Genomic DNA, 16930 nt, shown 5'->3' on the forward strand with positions numbered 1-16930 from the left:
TTTACACCTGGAATCAGTTTAGCATTTCCCTTTGCTGTAATGAGGTCAGAACTGTGATTTTTAGAACATCACAGCTGTAACTAAATTGTGGATTCCTCAACCCCCCCCCAAAAATGGCTGAAGTTACAAACAAAACCTCTGGTTTCACTGTAAGGAGAAGCCAGGCTGCAGAAACAGAACTCCCAGAGACAAGCAGAATGCAGAAAGTTTTGACTATGTTCAGCAGTTTGTTTTCTATTTCTGCTCCTCAACTCTGTCAGCATTACTACCAAAAAGTGGCATGCAGAGGATCTCTCTGTTGCTGACCTCAGCTTTTCAGCTTGTTTCAATATTAATAAGAAGCCTCATTCCCAACACTTCACCCTGCCCAGCCAATTGAATTTTTATATTAGATGTTAAATATTACTCAGTTTTTGGTGAGAAGGTTTGTGAGTCTTGGTTTAACTTAAATGACCTTTCACTACAGTTTGTTGAAGCTCTAAATATTTTACATCCCCTGGCCACAAGACAAATTTCTTGTGGTGCAATCCTCAGTCAGTCACCTCCAGAGATCATTCTTTCTCCTTGCTTCAAGATATTCCCTAGTCCATGTATCTCAGAACACTCTCATACAGCTTCTTTACTTCCTTTATCTTAGCTGTGTTTGCCCTGCTAGGAAAATGTTATTTCCCGTGACTATAACCACTAAGGGGTTGAAAGTGTGGGGGCTGCAGACATGGCACAGTGTGTGGCTGGCTAAGTGTGTTAAGAATTGGTAATACCTATTGTCACCAGCAAGTGATTACTCCTAAGGATAAGTGACTAAATCCACTAAAACTCTCTTAGAACTGTTTGCACTCTACACTGCAGGCTATTCAAGTAAGCCAGACAGAGTGACTTTGCTTCTGGTTATGAAACATATGGCACCAGGCATTGCCAAAGTGAACTGTAAAGAGGTGCCTGTGAAAACAGTCCCCAGCAAACCACACAACCCCCTCTCACACACTCAAAGCAGGCTGAAGAACAGAACTGCAGCTTGTTCCTCCTCAGTAGAATCTGACATTATAAACTCTCTCACAGAGCTCTGTTTTACCCCACTACCATCCTCCTGTTCCTGAAGGCACACAGCCTGTGCCCAGGTACAGTTCGGTTCCTCCTCTTGCTCATTCAGATCTGGAATCAGACAGCTCAGCCTTCTTCTCCACACCACAGGGGCTAAGCTACCCCTCTGAAATTGGCTTTGCTGCAGTAGCAAGTTCCTGCCACTAATGCCTCTTCCCAAGAGCTGCTGCCCGTGTGCTGGCAGCGGTGATGTTTGCTTTGTGAGCAGCAGTTAGCACAATCATCAAGGTTTTCAAAACAAAAGAAGGTCAGCTCTTTCTTACCGACTTGTTGTTTGAAAGCACGAATGTAAACCAACTAGGAAGGGGTTACTGGATGCTTGCTCAAACACGTGTTTCTCTGTCTGTACCCAATCAATATCCTGAAAGAGAGTAATTGAGTAATCACAACTCCTGCTGGACAACCACTGGGGGTATCACCAGAAATTATGAACATCTATGCTCCCTTACATGAGCTGTGGTTGGTGTATTTGCTCTTCAGAAAGACTAACCCCCTGAAATCTGGAGGAAGTTCCAGAACATTTTAATTCAGTGATGTAGCTTCAGAAGTTTCTAAGCCATTTAATAAGGTCTGCACAAAATTTAAGCCATGAAAAACCAATCTGCAGTATTTGATACACTGCTTCTACTGCCTCCTAGAAATCAATTCCAGGATCATGGAGAAATGGTCCTAAGGCTGAGGCAACTCATGTCAGTAAACACAGTGTGAACCTCCAGGTTTCAAAAGGTTCAGACAAACAGAGTATTATGAACAGACTTTTACCTCATCATCATGGACCAGCTCTTTCTTCACCACTTTCATGGCATAGATTTGGTCATTCTTTTTTAACCGAACTAAAAGAACTTTGGCATAACTTCCACGTCCAATAACTCTGATCAAATCAAAGTCCTGTAGTCCAAGCCCCTGAGAAATCTTAATTCCATCCATCCCATCGATGACTGGTTTGATATCCTGTGCAGAGAGAAGCAGAAGGCATTTTCATAGCAGCTTACCACTAAAGCAAAGAGGTCTTTAGGCACCGGACAGAACTTGCCGAGCGTGTGTGCCACCAGCACACAGATCTGAGTGTCTTGAGAAATGAGGGTTCAGTCAAATGTTTCAACTGCAGGTCATGCAGAATTATCCTCTGCAGTAAGAACAGCTTTGATATTCTGACAGATGCTGTAGGACATGTTAATAAAGGCAACCTCAAAAAGAAGACTGATAAGGAAACGATTTGCTAATGACTACACCTGTCCTGGCTTTTCCTCTGGACTAAGCTCACTACAGCTTTAATGAAAGCTAAGATCTCTGATGGGTGTCTGGGAACACACTGAAGCAGATGCCAGCTTCTCCAACCTGAGAATTTGCATGAGATATTCCACTAAGAAGAATGCTATTCAAAAATTCATTATTTAAAAACCCCACCCATTTTATCTTGACTGTTTGCTGGAATCAGCTGTAACCAAGTGAGGATCAAGCAGCTGAACTAGCCAAATGCAGCACATAACCTGGCATTTCCTGGTTTGCCAATACCTACAATGCTTTGACATACTTGTGTGGCCTATTTTTATCTGACCTCATACTACTGTACTCACAGACAGATCAGCATTCTGCTGAACTATGGAAAGCATTTATATAAAGAATCTTGATCTAGGATTGACTGCTATTAGAAGAGCTTAAAGATTCTAGTCAACAAAGCTCCTCAGATGACACTTCCTCTCCTGTAGAACACCTTCAATTATTTCAGCAAAGCTCAAAAGCAAGGTGGGAAAAATCAGAGCAGCGTGATTCAGGACAGCTGAGCAAACAGCACCCATCAAAACTGAAACACAGACAGTATTTACCTGAGCAGAAGGCAGCATTTCTGGATAGTAATTAACATTCTCTGACACAGCTTAAATTTATACCTTTCCCTCTCTGAATTTGATATAAACTGTGAAGATGTGACTGAAAATATGGCAGCCACTTACCCAAGAGCAAGAACTACTCAAGTATGAAATAATGGCAGTGACAAGCATTGTAGTGGAAGTAGAGAGAGAAGAGGTGCAGGCTTATTATAAGTGGGATATCAAACCACCTGCTACTGCTCTGCAGAGTGCATCCTATTTATTTTAAATATGCCAGAAGCCTTTTGAAAAGAACTATCTTGAAGCCCTTTAGAATTGAAGTGTAGTGGAATTTTTCAAACTGCTTTAAGGGAATAGCATTCTTGGTATGCAGAGACTCTGTCATCTACAAAGGAGCTGAAAGACTTGAAGTGTATGCCATTCTGCTTTCATTTCCACAGCAGCTCTCTAGAAATTATTAGGTATTATTTATGTGAAACAGCTCAGAGAGCTGGGTAGTTAATGTATTATCAGACTGAACCTACTTCCATAATGGCAGCTTATAGAGGCAGCCTGAGGGTGAGAAAGGATGCACATCCATTAGAGTGGGCAAGACAATGTCAAAGCCACCATTTGTTGCAAGGACCAATAAAGTCAAACCCTTTGCTACATGACTGTTGTTCCAACACAAATGGAGAGGAGAAAAAGAAAGGAGGTCTCTCATATTGATTGGGATAACAAAAGCTGCATGCAGAAGAAATCTGAAAAGCCCAACAACAGTGCTTAGAAAACAATTAGCAACTTCCAGAATGAAAAGCCAGGCTCCTTTTTTTGTTTTACCACAGCAGAACAAATAAATCAGGGACTGTTCATAGAATCACAGGCCAAGTCATTAGCTATTGTACAAAGGCTGTGTGATTAACAGTGTGCAAATGGGACCTGCAAAAATCCTTTTCAAACATACCTCAGAGTCATCTTTAATGGTGTCGTGCTTCCGGTTTGAAGGAATGTAGGAAACTGGAAAAGAGACCAACCAAGAGGGGTGGTTAAGGCCTTCACTAGAGACAAGTGAACACTGGATAAACAGAAAGGTCATTTAGTAGCTTAGGGTCAGCACTTTGCTTGAAATGCCACAGGACACTCGATCGAATTTTCCCTCCTTATTCCTGCAATCCCCACAGCAGATCTTAAGGGCACTTAAGGGCAGACTCAACCAACGCTGGGACAGTGAGAAGTTCATGAATGAATCTTTGAGATCATAATAGTGTCTGACAAAGGCCAGAGTCATTTTGGAGAAGGGGTTTGATAAATGGGCCCTTCAAATCAGACAGGTTACACCATCAGCAATAATGTAGAAGGAGTTCTTCAAAAGAGAGAAAATTGAAGAAATGCTGGAAGTCTGAGGGTGCACTTTCATTAGCATCAGAGCTTGGATCTCAAGTGCAGGGGTTTTAAGAAGTAAATCTATTGTTACAAACTGCCCTGTGCTTAACTTCTCATTCTAGAATGGTTTCAGAGAGTAGGATGGAACCAAACCAGATCATATGCTTACTGTAAGTGAGCTCCTGAGGAGCATTTAGCCCATGGGACTAAAGGAAATCCAAAGTAAACTTGACAGAAACCAAAGAGGTAGAGTGAAAACTAAGCCTCCAAACAGGGAAAGACATGAGGTCAAATTGAAGGAGTACTCACTTCCATCAGTTTCTTCTGAAGGGAGGTCAACTTCATCATTTTTATCATCTAACTGAGGTTCCTGGGAAGGCATGACCGAATCCTTGCAAAACACACACGGTACACAGGTAAAAACCATTGGTTTATGCAGGCCCTGTGAAGTGAGCCTTGCCATACAGCAACCACACAATGAGAACCTTCCATGTGTACCTTCCAGAATGAAAACTGGATTTTGTAGGTAGTTCTGAATAGTGACACTTTGCAGTGCACTAGAGAACCAGCCTACTGCCATGTCAGCCATTCTCTGCCACTACAGCAGATGTTCAGCTCTCTTTTAAAAGTAAGATTAGTATACTTTCTTGCAAAGTTCAAACTTCAATTCTATTTAAGACTCAGGAGTCTGTTTCACATGGAAGCTGAACAAAGTAAACACTTGAGCATGATGTTACACTCTCAATTTAGAGCACTGGCGTATTCCTTTCCTGTTTAAAAAACATGAATTGTTCCTCATTATGCAGGGGCCTTGCATAAATTGGTGGAGATCACAGCACCAAGTAGTTGTAGGGTATGTTTGGACCCTGGTCTCATTCACAACTCCTGATGAGACTATTCCAGTAGGTATAGCAACATGCATAAATGAATTGGCAAAGAATCTAGTAATGCCAAGGCAAGTCACATGAAATTCCAATAGAGACAAATACTGGCTTAGGTTTGAAGTTAAAAAACCCACAACACAACCACCAGTGAGATACTGGTTATGATCTGTGATAAGTATGGCAAAGGGCCCAAATTCAGGGACACAGATGAATGCTGAAAGCCTAGGAAAGACATGAGCATTACCACTGGAAAATATGAGGGAAATGGAGAGGAAACTGGGCTGGCAAGAACACGAAAGCAACAAGCCTTTTGGCAAGCAGTAGTGCAAAAACCACACAAGTCCTTGGCTCTTAAAAGGACTCCATGGGCTAAGAGGAGCAAATACCAAGATTGTCAATGGCAGCTCCTATCTACATGTAAAATACAGTATGTCTACTGGAGAAGTCACCCAAATCTCATCACAAGTTTAGTTTTCTGACTGTCTCTGCTGCTCACAGTCCACAACCTCCACAGGCGTTTCAGGAACCGAAACCCAGATACCACCCAGTGCTGCAAATCTGTGACCTCAGACAGCATTTCATTACTTAGGATCCACATCCACAAACAGCTTCACACAGAATGCAAACTTACCATATGCCTCTTGCAGGTCAGTGGAACAAGGATATGACAACGTTTATGGACCAACAGCTTGCAGTTGATACACTTGTAGCCTTGCCTTCCGAGCCCCCATATCCTTTCACTGCACTGGCCACAATACGCTCTCTGAAAGCCACAAAGTGCATTATCAATTCCATTACCTGTTCCCTTCTGTAGGTGAGCAGGTACCTAGGAGCAAGAACCCATCCTAGTTACCTCCTAATAGATGTTCCATAATATTTCTTGGGGGTACCCAGGCTCTCCCTAATGACTGAAGGTAACATTTCACAGGTAGAACTCTGCTAAACCCAGTCCTAATGACTGTGAAGAAAGCAACTACCTGAAGCATATGGCACACGTTACAGCCTGCCACTAGCAAATCATTCTTGGACAATGAGCATATTCTGAATGTCAGCTTCTGACACAGGTTACCCAAAACTGACAGAAATTTGTACTGCACAGTTAAACATTACAAGTACCCAAACTGCTTTGGAGAACACTGGCAGCAAATGTTACCAAAGACAAATTCAGTTGTGAAGAATGTTCTTTATCTACACCTGTATAACAGAACATCAGTAGAAACTCTGCATAACTAAACCTCTGATCTCTCAAGTCTGATGCAAAACCTCTGCTGGTTGCACTATTTAACATCCAAACTACCAGGCTTTTTTAATACATGCCAACAAAATGGCATCTGAAGACACGAAACCAAAATGAGAGCAGCTACAGGAGCCAGATTCTACTGCTGACTTTAACAGGACCAGGCTTGAAATATTTTTTCCAGTGTCTGTGTGCTGTGGTCATTTTATCCACTTCACCCAGAGTGCCAAGCAGCAATGTGAGATTCTTACATGCCAAGTAGTCACCTAGTCTGGGTTAGCCCTCTCCACGGAGCCCAGAACCTACCCCTTATTCCCTATCTGCAAATATTCTCCAGTAATTCCTGTAACAGACTGAGACATTGCCTGTCACCCTGTGAGCTGCACAGCCAGTCCTGCACTCATTCCCCTTTTCCAGGCTTCCACAGAGCTCTGCAACTGTCCCAAAGCCACAAAACAGTGAAAGTCTGTTCCTCCCTAACTGCAAGTTAGAGTGTGGTTATTCAGATCCTCAGACTAATGAATCACACATGCTGTCCTGCCCAAAAAAATCCTTCTGCTGCTAGAAATCCTGACTAGTAGTATTAGAAAAAAAGTCAAAATCAAAGTCATAAACAAATTTAGAAAGAAACAATGACCAAAGAATGGATCATTTCAAACCAAAACCATTTTCTGTGCTGGCTCTCCTCAGTTTCAGAAAACTCATTATGCTGTTCAACAAGAGGAAAGTTTCCACAGCTGCATGTGTTAACTCACATGAACTACCTGAAGGAGTTTTGAATGTATTACTCTGAAAATGGAATGAAGTTACAAAAATGATGCTCCACACTCTTAAAAACTCAGCACTAAAAGTTGACATCTAATAATAATTGATTCATGTCCATCTCCATTCCCAGTTTGTGTCAACTTCATCATTACCTTCAGCTGGTTGTGGTTTGTGTTCTAGCTTCATATCATTTCATTCTATACAGAGTTATAGGCAAAAAAAAAAACCCTCTTGTTTAGGGCTGCTGACAAGTGGGCATGCTAATGAGGCTTCAAAAATCTCTCTAGATTCACTATTTGCCTGATTTCATTAAAACCTCCTTATCTGTAGCATGGATTATTCATGAGGCAGGCACACATTCACCAAGCTTCAAAGAAGTGTTCAACTCTGTCATGAGCACAAAAAGTGAACTTTTTCACAACTGGGTACAAAATGGAGTGAGTACCATGTGACAGAGATGCATGCTATCACTCAGATAGATAGCTTAGTTTTTTCCCCCCACATATCTAGTGAGATGATACTGAGGGGCTTTTGCTTCCTCCAGTCCAGTTTTGGGGTGAGGAGCATTAAAAGGGAAAAAAAGAAAGTATCATTTCAGTTAAAAAGAATGCTACTGCTGAACCACATTTAATATTAGCTCTCCTGACTGTACTGGTTTGGGCTGGGATTCACTTCTTAGGCATAATGGGATAAGTGAAGGAGGTGTCTTAGCCTTAAAGCTACATTCACTTGCTTGTGTGGATTAAGTCAGATTCTCAGTGCAGTTGTATTTTAGCTCAATGAGGCAGTATTCTTTTTTCTTCTTAATCAGATTCAAAACATTTAAAGCTAACCTCAAGAGCTCTAATCCTTAAGAATTACAAAAAGTACTGGAGGTAAAAGGCTGTGCTACAAGCAATGAAAAAACACATATAGAGAGGAGAGAAGCTGCAGTGAGTATGCACCAGTTTAAATAGTCCCTAAACCACTTTTTTCCCCTAGAGACTTTAAAAATAAGTCATTCCCACCAATCACATATTGCTAACTCCACCCCAGATGCAAGGATTTCCAAGTTTCTCCTGATTGTTATGACCCAAATAACACTGCACAGCCTGAGAAGTCACATGAGCAAGCATCTTGCTTCTCCTTTCTTTTCCACACTCAAATGCAGAGAAAGCAGAGGCTGAGAAAACAATTACCACAGAACACTACCAAACCCCAACGTTTCCTGCAACAGTACTCACTCTGTTAAAACGTTTGGCTTGAAACAAATGCCCATTCACTCGGTACAGCTTCCTCCATCTTCTGGCTCCACGGCGGTAGATTGATTCTGAGAAAGAAATTAGAAAGGTGTAAGGAAGCAGCATGGCAGCCCAGCAGCAGCAGGCACACTCGGGCTAAGCAAGTTGTGGCTGCAAACAATCTTGCTCTTCTAAAGACCAACGCACAGCTGAAATCCCTGCCGGGTGCTGGCTGTTTTTTTTCCAGGCAGCCGCAAGTGACAGCTTCTGCAGGATGTGCTTTCACCACTGCCTCTCCCTTTTCTCTATCCCTGTCTCTTTTCCCTCACATGATCGTAATCTTGTTACAGTTTCCTGGCTGCTGGCTGTTCAGGCTCAGGTGAGAGGGACAGATAACTGTTAAAGACACAGCTTCCCGTGGTCAAGTTACGATGCCGATCGCACCACGGCACCTTCCCCTGCAAACACCAAGGCCGGTCGGTGCCAGTAATGCTCTAGCTGTGCAGCATTAAAGATGGTGCAAATCCTGAGACTTCATTAGTTGGCCTTATTTTTATCTAGCCATTAAACATGAGCAAACACTTTTTCTGCAAGGGAAACAGTTCAAGTGCAGGTCTGCAATCATTTCTAATGTTTTCTAAAGATAACAAGAAGAAACCATGTAAGCTGCTTAAGCCAGACTGCCCTGGAAGCCACACACACCAGCACCCAGCATCTGCTGCCACTGTGAGCATCCACTCACATCACCTTTGCTCTCACTTCTCACGTATGTGCCACTTCTGTATGGCTGCCTAATCACAACATTTGGTACTGAACACTAAGCACTGAAACATGCATTGTGCCACCCCAGTCCCACCCACAGCTGCACCCAGCAGTGCTGGTGACACAGAGCAGGGGGGGCCAAGCAGAGGATCCAGCAGTGATGTTAATGCTGACAACGTACTCGTGCTATCAAGAAGCTAAACAACTTTTAAAAGGTTAAATTTAGCAAGGTTTTCATTGCTGAATAATTAGCTCTGATTATACCTATTGGGAGATTCAAATTTAGGAGTCCTTGAAGCATACTGTAATATTTAAAGCTAACAAGTCTAGATTAGAGAGAGACAAGTCTGACACATCCCCTTCCACATTTCCAGGAAAAGTATTCTGCAGTGTTTCTACAGGCCTAGGAACATCCTCTTGCTGGAAAAGGAAATGTGCAAGACTAGGAGAACTCTTCTCTCAGTATCACTATTTTACAGCCATCTCCTCTAACATCAGGAGTAAGATTTCCCCAACACAAAGTTTTAACCATGTCTTCAAATTTATCCTACTTGTACCAGCCAAGTTAACACAGTTGGCAGCTGGAAGACTGCAAGCCATGAAGTGGCAGAGATAGTAGAAGAGAGATGTGAAACTTGTGTTTGACTCAAAAAGCTCTTCAGAAGCTGGTGAACAGAAACTCTAAAGCAAACAAACAAACAAACTCACTCCCCATTTTTCCTAACTGGTAAGAAAACTTAAAGGAGACCCCAGCAAAGCTATTGCAAAGTTTTTGCCTCACACACAAAAATCAGTGAAAAGCTTTTCACTATTTGCAGGACCATTTTCACCAAGGCAAAACACAACTTCACATGCTTATTATTCTTTTTTCCCCTCAAAACAGCTAATTGATTCATTAGACAAAGCACCATATGGAAGCAACCTAACACATCTGTGTTCTGAATATTAGCTTATCACTGAGATGAGGAATATTAAGTGCATGATAAGCTAAGGAGCAGCTTGTGATGATGCAGTCTGCAAATAGAGGAGCAAGTCACTTGCGTAATTAATGATAAATATTACACTGAAGACAAGGTTTCCTATCAGGTACTTGAGGCAACAGTCTAACAGAAAACTAACTTAATATAATGGAGCTTTCACAAGTAGGAATCCTGACAATTTACTGCTCTGACTGCCACCGACTCAAGTGCAAAGCCTAAGGCAAATCGACTCCAAATCCCCATCTCAAAGAGGAAGGCTAAGGGTGTCCTGGGCTGTGTTACAAGCAGTATTGCCAGCAGCTCAAGGGAGGTGACCCTTCCCCTCTACTGAGCACCAGTGAAGCCACATCTGGAGCACTGTGTCCAGGTCTGGGCTCCCCACCTCAAGAAAGGCATGGTGCTATTGGAGAGACTCCAGAGAAGGGCCATCAAGACAATTAAGGGGTCGAAGCACCTCTCATACAAGGAAAGGCTGAGAGACTGGGGTCTGGTTAGGTGAGAGAAAGGAGAGAAGCCATCTCAATGTACACAAATATCTGAAGGGAAGGGATAACTCAGAGTCAGACAGCTTTCAGTGGTGCTAAATGACAGGACAAGAGGCAACAGGCACAAACTGAAACAGAGAAGGTTGCATCTAAACATCAGGAAACCCTTCAGAGTGAGGATGACCAAGCACCAGGATAGGCTGCTCAGAGAGGTGCAGAGATACTCAAAAGACATCTGGAGAAGATCCTCAGGAAAGCCTACAGAACTGGGCTAACAGGTGCATTACTCAGTGTATCTAGCAATGCAGGCATGGAACACATCCTCCCTACAAATTCACTGAAGGACAATGGCAGATTGTTAAAAGAAGTTTGGAGGTCTATTAGTATTTTGAAGGATTATCAACTTCAAAAACCCCTAGAGCCATACTAGATCAAAGAAACCATCTTGAACAACAAACAGAGTCTTGAAATGGCAGCAAGTATGTATCTTGAAACAAGAAACAGTTCATTGTCAGTCTTCTGTGTGCTATGTGAACCAAGCTGTACTCTCAGCATGCATTTCACCCCCACTCTTCATAGGGGAAAGGATACTTCTGAGCCCAACCCAATGTTAGGGAACACGCTTCTAGAACACTTGAGAATAAAGCAAAAGAGGGATTTTGTGATTCTTGATAACCAAGAACTAAAGCAGGTTGTTACAGGCATGACTGATCCCAGCCATTTAGGAGAAAGAATGCCATCACAGAAGCATGAGTACTTAATTAGTGTGATTAATGCAAAGGGCCACTTTTTAATTTATTTCACAGCACACATCAGTTCACTTGTTGGACTTTGAGTTAGCTGCTTGGAGGCTGAAGGAGAGATAATACCCCTAATTAAACAAAGTAATCTTTCCTCTGATGGATATTAAAGACAAGCCTTTAATATCCCCTGATGGATATTAAAGACAAGCAAAAAGAATTTATGAATATTCATTTTGTACATGAACAAGTTCAGAGGAAAACTCAACAGATACTTTAAGCTGCTAACAAGGGGAACTAATTTTTTATTAGGGAGCATAAATATATATTCTAAGCACAATCAATGTACTCAACTTTATCTACTTCCAAGACTGGAACGCTGAAGGATAAAAGACTGTTTTTCAAGTTAGGATTACAAGGGAAATAAAAATCCTCAAACTGAATGCCTAAAACAAAATTAAGCAGCTGTGCCTCTGGAACAAGCAGTGTGAAACAACTGACGGTTGCTGTTGTGCAATTCTCCCCTCTGTTGTCAAGCTGTGCAACTACATCACTACCAGCAATGCACAACGAACCTTGCAAACATGCTGGATACCAGCTTAGGGTTAGGGATATAGCTTTTGACTTTTTCTGTCTTTTAAAAAATGCTGCAGGAAAAAACCTAAGGAGGAAATTAAATACACAAGAAAAATTGTGGCTCTCAAAAGGAGTTTGTCTATTGTTCAGTGTTCGCTGCAAATTACCTCATCTACAGATGCTACTCGCTCGAGTCAGTAGCGACCTCCTCAGAGCTTAGCAGAGGATGGGAAGCTTGCCTCTGAAAATGTAGCTTGGTAAAGCAGGGAGGAACAGAAGGTAGTACAATTTATTGTTCAAATGACAATGTATTTTCCCAGAGCTGGAGAAGAGAAACAATTCAGAAGACAGGTCCAACATGTACCAAGCCCAGAACACTCTTCTTCCTTCTGCACATCTAGAAATGTTTGTACTTCCCTGCACATGTAAGAGAATTCATCAGTTGCTTGGCAAATGTGGTTTACAGCAAGCAACAGCAGGAAGATGGCCACAAAAAAAATTATTTCCTCTGCACTGGGATTTCCAAATGCAATTCCAAAGTCGACCTTTATGTGATCAAACTCTAATGAAATCTTCTACCATACTAAGCACAGAGATAATTTGCAATTGCTGCAAATCACTTCTCAGAGATTAATGCAACTTGTTTACAGGCCAATTACACTGCCTGCCAGCTGGACACTGTGAGAATGCCCAGTTTTTGTTTTGTTCTTTTTATGTTTTGCTGAGCAGACAAGTGAGCATTCTTTCCAAACCCAACTGATGAATTACAAGTAGGAAATTGATATTTCAGATAGGCTGGATTAGATCAAAACACAGAAAAGAATAAATAAATTAAAGGGGGAGGGGGAAGTAAATTCTGAAGAGTTTTGAAGCATACTGTTTCACATAGCTGTTCCTTAGTATGTCCCAAATGGTTAAACTGAAACATTAAAACTGCTTTCTGAAGCATGTGACAGACATACATGGCATAGGATACTAATGGTCCTTCTTTTTCTTGAGTAAGAGTCCCTGTACAAGTGCAGAGGTCAGAAAAGGGAAAGAGCATCTTTACCATAGAGGTTATTAAGTGCTTTCACCTCTTGCAGCAGTTATTAAAATAGTCAGAAGATAGCATTTTATTTTTATTCCATTTAATTTCAAACTCATTAACAGTTGGGGAACCATAGCCCCAGCCTTCTCTTCTTTTTCAGCAGACACTAAAATTAACTGCAAAGCCAGATCAGTCTCTGTGAAAAACAAAATCAAGTGAAAATCAGGTACAGTTAAGATAGCAGTAATGGCACAGGGAGTGTACTGCATACAGCATCAGCAGAGAGCCAGCAAGGAAATAAAACTGTATCTCACTGAACATTAATATTTATCCAGCATTTATTGCCACACAGCTCCATTCTGTTTGAATATCCTAGGCCCTGTTTACTTGTAAGGGGTCAACTGACTCCCACTTCAGGGCTGCTAAAGGAAAAACCTCTCCTCCATACACAGTTTTCTCATGCATGATCTCTTGGTTGCTCATATTCATATCCTTCTGTTAAAATGGCTCCATGCCACTGCTAGGTGGCAAGTCCCATTTCTGAAGACAATTCATTACTGCACAAGGCTTTTTCTTACTGCTTGCTGAAGAAATAACTCCCAACTAAAACATTTTTCTACGCAAGGGTCATGGCTGCTTGAGAAGATCCTAACTTAAGGATCTCAGGTGAAATTTAGACTTACTTGAAAAGAACCTAGCAAAGTACACAAAGTCTAACTCAAGAAACACTCACTAAATTCAGTTCTTGGGTGTCCCAGTTATGAGGGCTCTCTATGCCTGCCAGTGATCACAGCCTGTTGCAGGTCCTTCTTGGCATCCCTCGCTGACACGTATGCATTTGCAGGGCTGTCCCAAACACAGGATAAAAAGATGCTGTGTTTGTTGCTTTAATGTAAAGGAACACATAATGAAAAGGGACAGAACACAACTGGTGGTGGATCCATACTTCTGAAGGTGATTAAGATTTTTGTTTAGGAAAGAACAAAAGTTCACATTTTCCCTTCTCTGCCTTGGCCTTCACACGATTTCAAACGCCATCCTCTTTCATGTTGTGCAGTTGGCTCCTCTCTTCATAAAACCACAGTGGTTACATGCACCACAAAACCAAGCTTGCACTGCATTGTTCATAAAGTCCAAAAGGCTTCTTTTGATGGCTGCATCCTATTTTCTCCCAAAATAAAATTCACTTCCATTAAAAGATGTAGTACAATGAAAACTACATTTAATGTTCTATTAACATGAACTCAGGTGTGCATTAAGATGTTTCCTACCAAGCTAAAAAAGAGTCCTGAACAAGTACTGTAAGGATTGTTTTACCTAACTTAGTACTTCAGCAAACCCAAACAGGTTGGACTCCATGATCTTTGAGGTCTCTTCCAACCTTGGTGATACTGTGAAGTTCTGAATATTGAAGCAATCTGTAGCAAAGTAACTTCAGCAGGCAAGGAAGTGCTTCAGCACTAAACTCCATTTGTGCAACAGACATCCCTGAGCAGCATTCTGCTCACCTGAACTAATAAACTGGCACCTTATTGAGATATATTTTTGTCCACACACTGCTCATTTTTCCTGTTTACAAGTTTAACTACTTCAACTAAAGCCCTCTGATTTGTATTTAGCAAGCACTTAGTGTAACAAAGCCCAGATTACTGAAACATGCACATTTCTCTAGAGTGCCTCTGCACTGGGCAGGCTAAAACACTGCTGTGTCTTTGTACATACATGAAGCACTGTGATCAGTGCAAGTCTGGTAGCAGCCAGCCTCTGTCCTTTACATGGTCTGGAATTACTGAAGAAGGCAGACAAAGCAAGGAGCAGCCCAATGAAGTTCCTATTTTCTCAGACTGTTGCTGTCTCTATTAAATTGATGTTCTCTCTTAGTCTTTTCCAGTGCATATGGAATTAACTCGATTTGCCTCCAGTGATAGGCATCAGCATCTATTTGATTACATCATCACTAAACATTCAAAACTGCTCCAAAAACCCACCAGCAAGTCAAAATGGATTTAACATGTATTTGAAATTCATGAAGCTTTCATAAGGTGGCCTTCACCATGCCCTTGAAACCGATATTGGGTTCCTACAGTCTGCCAGGACGTTTTCCCAGCCAAGCTGCATTCCCTCGCAGCAAGGTTCTGTTACTCCAGCTCACCATCCGCTCCAAACCAGTTCCACTTCCCTGCCCAATGTTTACATTATTCCAGGAGTATCAGAACAACAGGAACCCAGCTTAGCTGTTGCTTCATAAAGGTCTACTTTATCTTCCCTAAGAAATCAGACTCCTGAGGATATTCCTCTGCAGGATTTCCAATTTAATCAGTTGTCTGCTAATATTACACCCAGAAAAGTAGGCGATAGCTCGGTGACAGAGGACACCATCACCCTGCAGCAGGACTCACTCTCCACATCTATCACTTTTCAGACACAGTTTGGACACACACCTTATTCTGCTTCCTATCAGGAGCAAAGCAAGCTGAAATCAAGTGCACACAACGCCTATTCTTACTGTGTCACAGTCTGAGTTCTAGGCACTGCTCAGTTTTTATTAGGCAGTAAATAAAATTAACCTGAGACGTTCTCACATTTGTGCTTTTACTCCTCCTGAGTTTCCTCTATGCTACCCAGGTACAGTATTTATACATGTTCCAAGGATAACAGAAGTAGAGCTTGCAGCAATATAAAGTATCACTAAACTTCTCATTACTTAGTCACAGCAGCTAAATAAAATGTGATTCATCTCAGGAGTTATTCATCATACCTATTATGTTCTGGATCAAATGACTATGCACTAATTCTAACAGCAAACTGAGTAAATCACCCATCTGAGTTAATTCTTTCATGATGCAGAGAATTGTTTCCCAAGCAAATGACCTTCCATCCAAGAGCTTCTCATCCTTGCAAGTTAAAAAAGCCCTGCATATGGTAGTTTTAAGTACCTGCCCTTCCATCTGGTCTGTTAAAGGAAAGCTATAGTGTTTAACATGCCAAAGAAGCACATTTTAATGTTTCACATTAGTGATGGTATTTGTCTTTCAGCTCACCCCATAGAGGAAAGGAAGATAATTATACCAGATCTGCAAAGTTTACACACTGCTTCCCACCTAAAACCCTTTTCATTTCTTCTCTGCTTTCCATTACCTGTGCATACTATGAAATCTGCTGTGTAAAGATGTTCTATGATAGCTATTCCTCCTACCAAGTTTAAAGCCACACTGAGATAGCTTGTGGTGCTACTGTTAGAAATGATTGCACCTTGAAATTAATTGATCAGTTCCAATCCCAGACCTATTGTTTCAGGCTCCACAATATCAGTTTTGTCACTGCCTGCCCAAGGTTTTCCTCTCTTTGCAGTCTCTATGGGTAAGAATAGTTTTTAGCAGTGGACAGTCTAAATCTGTGCCAGTCACGAGGCATCTCTACCTGCTTTACTGAAGAGCACAGTAAATGACAACCTAAATGACTGAAAGAATCATAGAACCATGAAGTGCACTGCTATTATTAGAGGGAGCATGGTATTGTAAAAGTAAAGAGGACCATACCAAAATCTTGAACTTTTGCCTCCAGATAGCTTCAGGTTTCCTTTTAACTATTTTCCCATTTAAGAGTTCAAGGACAAGAAGTTAGAGATGCAGAGAAAATAGTAGTAGAACTTCAGAATTAGAAATGAGAGGGGCTCTGGCCAAACTGAGAATCTCAGATTTGCTTTTCTCCCCACGACCCTAGTCACTGCCTTCCCCCTGTGGTTTAAGGCCAGAACTGCACAATCTGTTCAACATTTAACTCTTGCACTGACAGTGATCATTAGACTCACAGGTCTCTTCCCCCAACCCCCTTTTCTGCATACCTGAATTTAGCTGGTTTTAGGGTTTTTTTACTTCAGATTTGTTTACCATCTGGATTTCTGTTGACAGCAAGTCTTCATGGCTAGTCAACAGCTGTCACTACATTGTCTCACAAGG

At 41.7% G+C, this 16930-nt stretch overlaps 1 protein-coding gene across 2 annotated transcripts in view; it reads right to left on the minus strand.

The window, feature by feature from the left end:
* Positions 1-16930, minus strand: part of PRKCZ (protein kinase C zeta) — a 43363-nt gene that overhangs the window by 12831 nt on the left and 13602 nt on the right. For both annotated transcript variants that reach the window (XM_068158208.1, XM_068158209.1), the window contains 6 exons: positions 8402-8487; positions 5808-5939; positions 4602-4683; positions 3874-3926; positions 1864-2052; positions 1365-1462 (listed from right to left, as the gene is read on the minus strand). In XM_068158208.1, coding sequence (XP_068014309.1) covers positions 1365-1462; positions 1864-2052; positions 3874-3926; positions 4602-4683; positions 5808-5939; positions 8402-8487 — 640 coding nt within the window. The remainder of the gene's footprint in view (positions 1-1364; positions 1463-1863; positions 2053-3873; positions 3927-4601; positions 4684-5807; positions 5940-8401; positions 8488-16930) is intronic.

The sequence above is a fragment of the Melanerpes formicivorus genome, unplaced genomic scaffold, assembly GCF_026170545.1.
Source record: "Melanerpes formicivorus ecotype bairdi unplaced genomic scaffold, bMelFor1.0.p_v2 SCAF_39, whole genome shotgun sequence".
Taxonomy (NCBI): Eukaryota; Metazoa; Chordata; class Aves; order Piciformes; family Picidae; genus Melanerpes; species Melanerpes formicivorus.